Below are 8,955 nucleotides of genomic sequence, written 5' to 3' on the forward strand. Positions count from 1 at the left end.
TGTAGACCAGGCTGGTCTCGAACTCACAGATATCCGCCTGCCTCTGCCTCCCGAGTGCTGGGATTAAAGGTGTGTACCACCTCTGCCCGGCAGCCTTTTTTTTTTTTTCCCGAGGATTGTACTATGAATACTTGTATGAATCTTGCTTTTCTACTTACCATTTTTAAGTTACACTTATTTATTTATTTAGTAGTTTTTGTGTGTGTACACACTGTTTACAGTAGTATACCTGTGGGGGTGAGAAGATAGCTTGCTTTATCCTTGTCTTGCAGCTGAATCAGGGGCCTCAGTACCATCCCAGGACAGCAGAACCACAAGTCCTGACCTCTTTGAGTCTCAACCCCTGACTTCTGCCTCCAGCAAGCCTAGCAGTGCCCGGAAAACACCTGAGTCATTCCTGGGCCCTAATGCAGCCCTGGTGAACCTGGACTCCCTGGTGACCAAACCTGCACCACCAGCCCAGTCCCTCAATCCGTTTCTGGCACCAGGTAAGCATGTGCTGGGCTTCATCAACTGCTGTACTGTCTAAGATTGGCCTCTGCCTCTTTTTCCCTCTCAGGGACTGATGACCCGTGGCTGGGAAGGGTTGGAGCCCTCAGGAACTTCACACTGCTGTTTGTCTCTAGGCCTGGTGGGGTGGGTGTAGATGCTACTGTTTAAAGAGGGGTAAATTAGGGAGTGAATCGTCCTCTTCCTGTAGGAGAGCACTATGTAGAAGCTGTCTGAAAACTGCATCTGCAGGGATATTTTTATTAGTGCTAGCTTTAGGTCTAGCGGAAGCTGGTTGCCATGCTGTGTTTATCCCATGTATAGGAAAAGCAGCACCTTAGCGATTTAGCACGAGCTACTACTCCTCAAGGCGGAAGGGCTTTTGCCATAGTGCCTAGCACAGCATTCTGCACAGCATGTTCCAGGCTCTGCACTGCCAGAGGACAGACCCAGCCACTTGACCCAGTACTTGTGGTTCCCATGGCCTGGCCCTGGGCTCTGATCTCTAACCTTCTAGCCCATTTCTACCCTCTTCAATTCCCATGTGCATTCCTCTCCCAGCTATATGAAGCTAAGTAACAATCCTCAAGATTTTAGCAGTCCCCTCCTTACCTCCAGGCTATGACATTTCCCACTCAACCCTGCTTGTACATCCCCCCTCTTCCCACATCCCCTCATCTGAACTCTTCATCTAGTGTGTCCTCCTACCCTTGCTCTGCATAGCCTTCACCTCTTCGACCTCCCAAGAGGAGAAACGTGTCTCCAATTGTGTCAACGCTGACCTGGCTCTATGTCTCAGGGATTAGAGATTTTACTTCTCTGTCCCTACAGCTCCCAACAGAGAAGTGTGGTCTCTAGAAGCTGAGGTTTGGGGCCTGTGGGCAGATACAGGATCTGTGGAATTTCTAGGTTGCACCCCACCTTGAGGGTCCTAATGGATGAAGGCATGGTATCTAGAGAAAAGTTGCCCTGTGAGTGGAGCTGAACAGGACCAGAGCCCTGAGCTCATCTGGCCTGTTCCTGCCCCAGAGACTCTTGTCCCCGGTGCGGTGGACCTTGCCTACAAACCTATGATGTCCATGGCCAAATTTTTTGCAGAAGTATTGGACTCAGGTCATTCCGGGCTACAAGGGCAGACCTGACTCTGCCACTCCTGAGCAAGGGCTGCAGATCACCCTTGTCTTTTGTGACCCTGGTAGAAGAAGTACACCCGTCAGAGTAGGTCAGAGGACGGCAACTTTCTCTTGTCATGGTGACTCGTGCTGTCCCTTCATGAGCAGGCCATGTTGGTGAGTGGAGCTTAACAAGCTCAAGAGACTTACTGACAACAGTGTCATGTGTCCTGGAAAGACCCACCAGGTATTTCACTGGCAGAAGAACCTTTTGGTTGAGGGAAGTTTAGAGAAGCTGGGTAAGACTCAGTAGCAGGCCCTTCTCAGGCCTTCATGATGCCAAAGTGTACATCCCAGGATGCTGCATGGCCTTTCTCAGACACCTGTAGTCACAACTGGCAGACAGAATGAGGGAGCTGGGCAGCTGACCACAGCCTGGGTACTCACCCTTCAGAGGAACTAGAATACTCAAGCCTGTGTGCTCTTGGCTCTGCCTTATTTATCTCTGTGGCCCTGGACAGGTCCCATACTGCTCACAGCTATAGTCTTCTTGGCCTCAGCAGTCTGGAGATGTTTGCCAATGCTGGTGTCTCCTGTGGAGTCTGCCCTCCAGATCAGTGTTGAAGTGCTGTGTGTGTGTGTGAGAGAGAGAGAGAGACAGAGACCGACCTGTCCTGAGGGGATAGTGCCTTCCAATGACTCACCTTGTGTTCTCCTTGCTCTTTTATCAGGTGCTGCCACCCCAACCCCTGTCAACCCCTTCCAGGTTAACCAGCCCCAGCCACTGACACTGAATCAGCTTCGGGGGAGCCCTGTCCTTGGGAGCAGTGCATCCTTTGGATCTGGTCCAGGGATGGAACCTGTGGCTCCTGTGACCTCAGTAGCCCCACACTCAACATTGGGGGCCAGTGGCTCTTCGTTAACACCACTAGGCCCTACAGCAATGAACATGGTAGGCAGTGTGGGCATTCCCCCATCAGCAACTCAGGCCACGGGCACAACCAACCCTTTCCTTCTCTAGTGCCAGGCTGGTACTTGCCTGAGTGAACACCCAGAGTGCCGAGCCCAAGGAGGTCAAGTGGGAACTCACTCTGATTTGTGTAATGGTCGAGAATATGGTGGTAGGGGTGTTAGAGCTTCAGGTCCAGCTTCCTGGTGAAAGGGTGGTTATTATAGTCCAGACTTTCAGGCTGGAGTACGGGTGGGATGGCATCCCTGTCCTAGCTGGGCCCCTGTGTCTCTTCCTAAGTGCTCAGCTCTGACTGTGCTCCACTGAGGTCTTGAACAAAGAGGTGTTATCAGTGTTGCCCAAGACTCTGGGATGCTGTCTAGCCCAGGACTTGGGACAGTTACATTGTGTGCCCCACCCCCAGCAGTCCTCAGGGTGTGGACAAGGTGAAGCTCTGGCCCCACTCCACACTGACTGTTGGAAAGTGGAGTCTAAGATAAACACTAGTGTGGGGCTCTAAGCTGACCAGAGCACAGCCCTGCCCCATGGCTCTGTGCTTGTGCACGTTTGCACATTTTGTTGAGTACAGTTTCATATTTGAGTTTGCAGAATTATCTAATAGTCTTTTTTTGGCTAATATTTTTATAATGTGGTTCTTATTTAACTGTCTAGTTTTGATAGAATTGACCGAGTCTGGCTGAATTAAGGTCTTGGCATGTATTATTTTAGTCTAATTTCTCTTATTTATGGTTTTAACTGTAAGAAAACTTTAAAAGAAGAGATATTTGGATGACAAAAATATGCCTTATGGAAAACTAAGCAAATTCTTTATAGGAAAAAAAATTGAGAATTTGATTACACAGAAAGAATTTTATTAAAACAAAACAAAAACTTCCAACAGTAACAAAAACCTGCAGCCTCCAGTTGCCTTTTTCCTTTTTTCAGCTCTTTTGATGAATTACCAAATCAGTTGATCCTTCAGCCTTTTGCCTAGATCCTGAGAGGCTTTTTTGCTACTAGTATATTGACATCTTAATGTTAAAGGAAAAACAAACACGCATGATTGTGACTTGCCAGTTTTTATCGACTACTTCCTTTCTTTGTACCTGGCGCACAGGGATTGCCAGGAACTTCTGTTTACTGCACACCAGAAGTGTGGCTGGGGCCCCATCATGCTCAGGTTAATGAGATTGTGTGAAAATGGGGGGGGGGGGCTGTGCACTTCTTGGCTCACAGGTCATCAGGGATGGTCCCCAAACTGAGTTAGGACAGGGACTGACTCTGATGTGTGCTGCCAGCACCACTCAGACTGTTGACCAGGAAGTGATCATATCTTATGTTGGAGATGAAAAAGAATGTCCACATGGCGTCCATTTTTAACAGACGCGCACTGATGCTATATTCTCTGCCGACCTCCTGATCCCTCACTCTACTCACTGCTAAGGAAAGTATTAAATCCTGAATTAGAGACCACAGACTTGCTTTTCCTCAGAGAAAGGGTTGCCCCTTCTCGGTCCTGGCAGTTTGTGTGGCTGGCCTTTCTGCCCTGTCTCACTATATGAACTTCTTACTTCAAGGGCGCCCAACCCCATGCCAGCCCCTCTGCATCCGGGGAAAGTTTTGGTCCTCAGCATCTACATGGTTGACTGAGTGGTTCCTGCTTGAGGAGGACTGCACTCAAGCCCCTCCTGAGTCTGAGAGCCCACATGCTGCTCCTAGGCCCCCGCAGACCAAGGTCCCTTCCTAATTACATGCTCCTCCCAGGACTAGAGGCCTACGGGTGGGCTTGGGCTCTGCTGTTGCGGAAGGCTGATGACTGGGCACCTGCTTGGGAGAGGTGGAGACTTCATGGGACAGGGGAGACAGGGCAATGTTTCAGATGGCACTTCCTTTGGATTGGATATGCCAGGTCCAGATCTGCCTGCTGAGGGCCGGTGATTCTGCTGCAGAAGATGAGAGTCCTTCTGACTGAGGCCCCACCCCAATAGCCACTGGGTTCCCTCCTCCCACAGGATATCCAGCGCATGTCCCTGTTACCCACTGCACTGATCATGAAGCCACTGGCCACTGCCCTGTGTGTTGCACACGTGCCCCCATGCCCTTCCTGACGGACACCCTAGGGAAGTTATCCAGCTATTCCTCAGACCCGGGGCTGGTGGTTGGTTTTGGATTTGTGTTGACTGTTGATACTTATTTACTGTATAAATATAATTTATCATTTGTATCATGATGTGGTTTCTGGCTGTGTCCTTTTCCTACCCTGTCTTTACCCATTGAATGTGACAAGATGGCAGAACTGGCTAGGGACGCAGCTTGGTCTGCAGTCAGGCCACCACCCTTACCTAGTGCCTGAGCCTCAGGTCGGCTATTGGTGGACATTGCTGTGGCCTGTCTGAAGGCTGCGCTGGGCAAACATTGGCCCAAGTCCATTGCCCAGGTGGCTTTCAGTCCTGAGGCCAGCTCTCAGTGTGCTTCAGTGGTTTCCTAGTCACTCCTGTCCTAGGTTATTTGTGCTCTGTTGAAACACCATGACCAAAAAGCAACTCGGGATTTGAAAGGGTTTATTTGGTTTATGCTTCTACATTAAATTAAAAAATAAATAAATAAAAAGGAAAGGAAAGGACATGATTACTCCTAGGTATGGTGGAGGAGAGAGTTTATTATAGACATGTGGGAGAGCATGGGCAGAGGCAGGGACATCTGGGAGAGTCCAGAGTGGACATGACCAGGGAAGGAATGGGAGAGAGGGGATCCACTCAGGAGGACAAAGGTACAAGAGGAGGAGGGTAACCAAAATGTCTGGATTATTTGGGCAAGAGCCTCTGGGGGAAAGGCAGCCCACCCCTGGGCTGGAGACTTCAGGGTAGAAGGTGGGGTATTCTATAATCCATATCCTGTAACTGATAGAGACTGAGGGATGCTGGGAGAATCTGGCAGCCAGGTCTGCTTTGATGTTAAATAGGCACCTCCGCCTTTTCTCCTGAGTTTGAAACTTAGCACACATCACTTACTATTGGTCAGTCTCACCCCCACTGCCAGGGTCTCTCTTTGTAGCCCTGGCCATCCTGCAACTCTGTGGACCAAACTGACCTCAAAAGAAAGCAGACCTGCCTGCCTCTGCCTTCCAGGTGTTGGGCCCGGCGTTCACAGTTCATTATTAAAGGAAGTCCTAGTAGGAACCTGGAGGCAGGAGCTACTGCAGAGGTCATAGAGGAGCATTGTTTACCAGCTTGCTTAGCCTGCTCGCTTACAGAGCCCAGGACTAGCAACCCAAGGATGGTACCGCCCACAGTGAGCTGGGCCCTCCCTCATCTGTCACTAATTAAGAAAATGTCCTACAGCTCTGCCCACAGCCTGAACTTATGAAGACACTCCCCACCCCACTCCCGTTGAGGCCTCCTCACAAGTCTCATGTCAGATGGACACAAAACCAGCCAGCATGCTTTATTTCACATCTCTCCGTCTGCCAGGGTCCCACATAGTAGGAAACAGGCTTGGTTATTGTTAGAGCTGGTCCTGTGGGCACCAAGGCCTGCTTTACCTCTCAGAACAAGAGGCTGTGTAGGCCCTTTGTGTGTTCAGCCAAGAATCTAGGGTTTATGGGGCCAGAGTCTTCTCCATTAAGTCAGGCTTCCTGCACAGGGTGAGGGACCCTGCTGTTAATGAGTAATGTGGGAGGAACTGAAGACAGCACTAGGGCCCCAGGAGGCCATCCAGCACAGGAGGGGCCTAGGATGCCCCTCTTCTGAGCAGCTAGGAGCCAGCTTTCTGCTGCCAGCTGGGACTTGTTCTGGGTCCTGTGGTGGTATACTGGCTGGTTTCCCGTCAACTTAGACACAAGCTTGAGAGTCACTGGGAGAGCAGGGAGCTTCAACTGAGAAAATGCCTCCATAGGACTGGGCGTTAGGCAGGCCTGTAGGGGCATTTTTCTTGTTTGGTAATCAGTAGGTGAGGGCCACCTTTGGGTAGTGCCATCCCTGTCCCTGGGCTGGTGGTCCTGTGTGCTATAATAAAGCAGGCTGAACAAGCTAGTAAGCAGCATCCCTCTATGACCTCTGCTCCCAAGTTCCTGCCCAGACTTCTTTCAGTGATGGACTATGATGTAGAATTCTAAGAAAGCTCTTTGTTTTTGTCAGTTCCATGGACACATACTGCTTCTCACCCCACAGCCACCCCCACCTCTGAAACAGGGCTTTTCTGTGTGGCAGCCCTGAGAGTCCTGACCTCAGTCTGTAGACCAGGCTGGCCTTGAACTCAAATCTGCCTGCCTCTGCCTCTCAAGTGCTGGCATTAAAGGTGAGCACCATCACAGCCAGCTTTTCATTTGTTCTTTGCTACATGACTAGGATTTTATGGTTTGATTTTCAGTTTTTTGAGTTTAGAGTTCTCTTACTAATTTTTTTTTAAATTGTGTATGAGTATTTTTGAATGTATATCTACGCTATGTGCACTGTGTTACCCTTGGCGGCCAGAAGATGGCGATAGATCACCGCAGACTGCAGTTGCTGACAGCTGTGAGCCACAAGGAATCAAGTCCTGGTCCTCTAGAAGAGCAGCCAGTGCTCTCTGCTGAGCTGTCTCCCCAGTCCTTTCCTAATTTTATGGTGCTAACTTTTTAGTTTTCTTTGTTCCTGTTCATTTCTGCATTTGCACACTGTCCTGTACTTCCCCAAATGTTGCTTTTCTGGGACATCCTCCCCTCCTCCCACAGAGCTGTTGGTTCAGCCACAAACCCTCTCATGAGCTCTGTCAGTAGCTCTTAGCTGTGTGTTCTCTCCTGCCACCCTGGTGGTAGTCTGTACCATAGACAGTCATTTCTAGGTTTTAATCACAGCATAAACTCATTCCTTGTAACAGTTTCTGGGTCAAGTGTGTATGCAGGAATAAGTTCCCTGCATCCATAATAAATCCCCCCCTCCAATGCCCAGCAGGGATGTCCTTGCAGCATCCCTTCTGACTAGAACCTAACACCAGATGGTTCCCTCATCATGCTTCCTTCAGCATGGGCCCCCTAAGGGCTTCATGGACAAGAGCAAGGGCCACTCTGGGGGTTCCTATATGGTGGACAATCTTGCAGCATTTTGTAAGCTTCCCAGTGGGACACAAGAAGCAAAGATGTAGTCTACTAGTTTGACCATGAAAAAGTGAACAGTCTGTAAACAACTGTGAGACAGTGGAGGGTAAACCTGGGTTTCGTCTATCTTAAGAGGCACCTGTCACTGGGTGGAGACGGTGCACACTTTGAGTTTTAGCACAAGGGAGACAGAGGAAGGCCTTGAGTTCAAGGCCAGCCTAATCTACAGAGCTAGCAAGTTCCAGGTCAGCCAAAGCTACACAAAGAAACACTGTCACGGGGAAAACAAAACAAAAACAACAGAAAAAAAGGTCTCATGGCTGGCACCCACCTACATTTTAGACACACTTTAGCCATTGGCCTCTTCTTCCACTGCATGGTCTCTTGACTGGCAGGCACGCCAGAGACTCTGAAGTGAAGGCACCTTTCTGTGCCTTGATTGGGGTTGGAGTGTGCATTCATTGAAACTGATCATACAGCACAGATTTGTGTGAATCTTGTTGGATGTAAACGTTCACTTGAATAATACAGAACTCTGTCTAATAATATGCATGCTGCAACCCACAGCCTGTGATCTGCTAAGCACAGGTGGACTGGAGAGGACAGATGGAGCATTGGAAAATGCAAGTACAGTCTCTGTTCTTTGGTGTCCTGGGTGGCTAGAACCCTACCAGGGCACCAAAATGTGAGAACACTCGAGTGCCCTGTGTAAATGGTGTAATGTTTGCATAGTGTTCACTCCATGAAGATGTGGTGACTCCTGTACTTGAAGTTGTCTGTAGATGGCTGGTAATACCAAACACAATGAAAATGATAACAATTGCTGTGATCAAGGGGTGGGGACAAGAAGAGTCTGCATATTTCTGTAAATGATTGGTTTGTGGCTCTGGAACCTTGGTTTGTGGAACCTGCGGATATTGAATCCTGACCACAGGAGAATGTCTACATTTTTAGATGGTAGGTTTGTTATTCATTGTAAAGTCATTTCAACTTTTCTGTGGTTAAATAGCTTCATAGTTTTGAAGAAAGGGGCATTTGCACACAAGAGGGCAGCCCATTATGTTAAAGCTTTTGGCAGATGAACCCATGGTATCTGAGGCCAGAGATGGACTGGAAAGGGACAATACTTTGGAGGTGGAAAAAGGCTGAGTGGCATGGGTGTCGGGCAAGAGACCTGCAAATGAAATAGGGTTAGATGCAGGACATATTAGGGGCTCCTGAACCAAGAGCTTAGTGATGGCTGAAACAAGTGAGCTTGAGGAGGGGACTGCTCATTGCGAATGTGACATTGGGGAAAAAACAGTGCAGTTTTTTTTTGTTTTTTTTTTTTT

At 49.1% G+C, this 8,955-nt stretch overlaps 1 protein-coding gene across 4 annotated transcripts in view; it reads left to right on the forward strand.

Moving 5' to 3' along the window:
* Positions 1-4,780, forward strand: part of Epn2 (epsin 2) — a 66,515-nt gene extending 61,735 nt beyond the window's left edge. For all 4 annotated transcript variants that reach the window (XM_013347426.2, XM_005349907.3, XM_005349909.3 and 1 more), the window contains 2 exons: positions 273-488; positions 2,333-4,780. In XM_013347426.2, the coding sequence (XP_013202880.1) occupies positions 273-488; positions 2,333-2,622 (506 nt within the window). In that variant the 3' untranslated portion in view covers positions 2,623-4,780. The remainder of the gene's footprint in view (positions 1-272; positions 489-2,332) is intronic.
* The last annotated feature ends 4,175 nt before the right edge of the window (positions 4,781-8,955 follow it).

This window comes from Microtus ochrogaster, chromosome 7 (assembly GCF_000317375.1).
Source record: "Microtus ochrogaster isolate Prairie Vole_2 chromosome 7, MicOch1.0, whole genome shotgun sequence".
Classification (NCBI taxonomy): Eukaryota; Metazoa; Chordata; class Mammalia; order Rodentia; family Cricetidae; genus Microtus; species Microtus ochrogaster.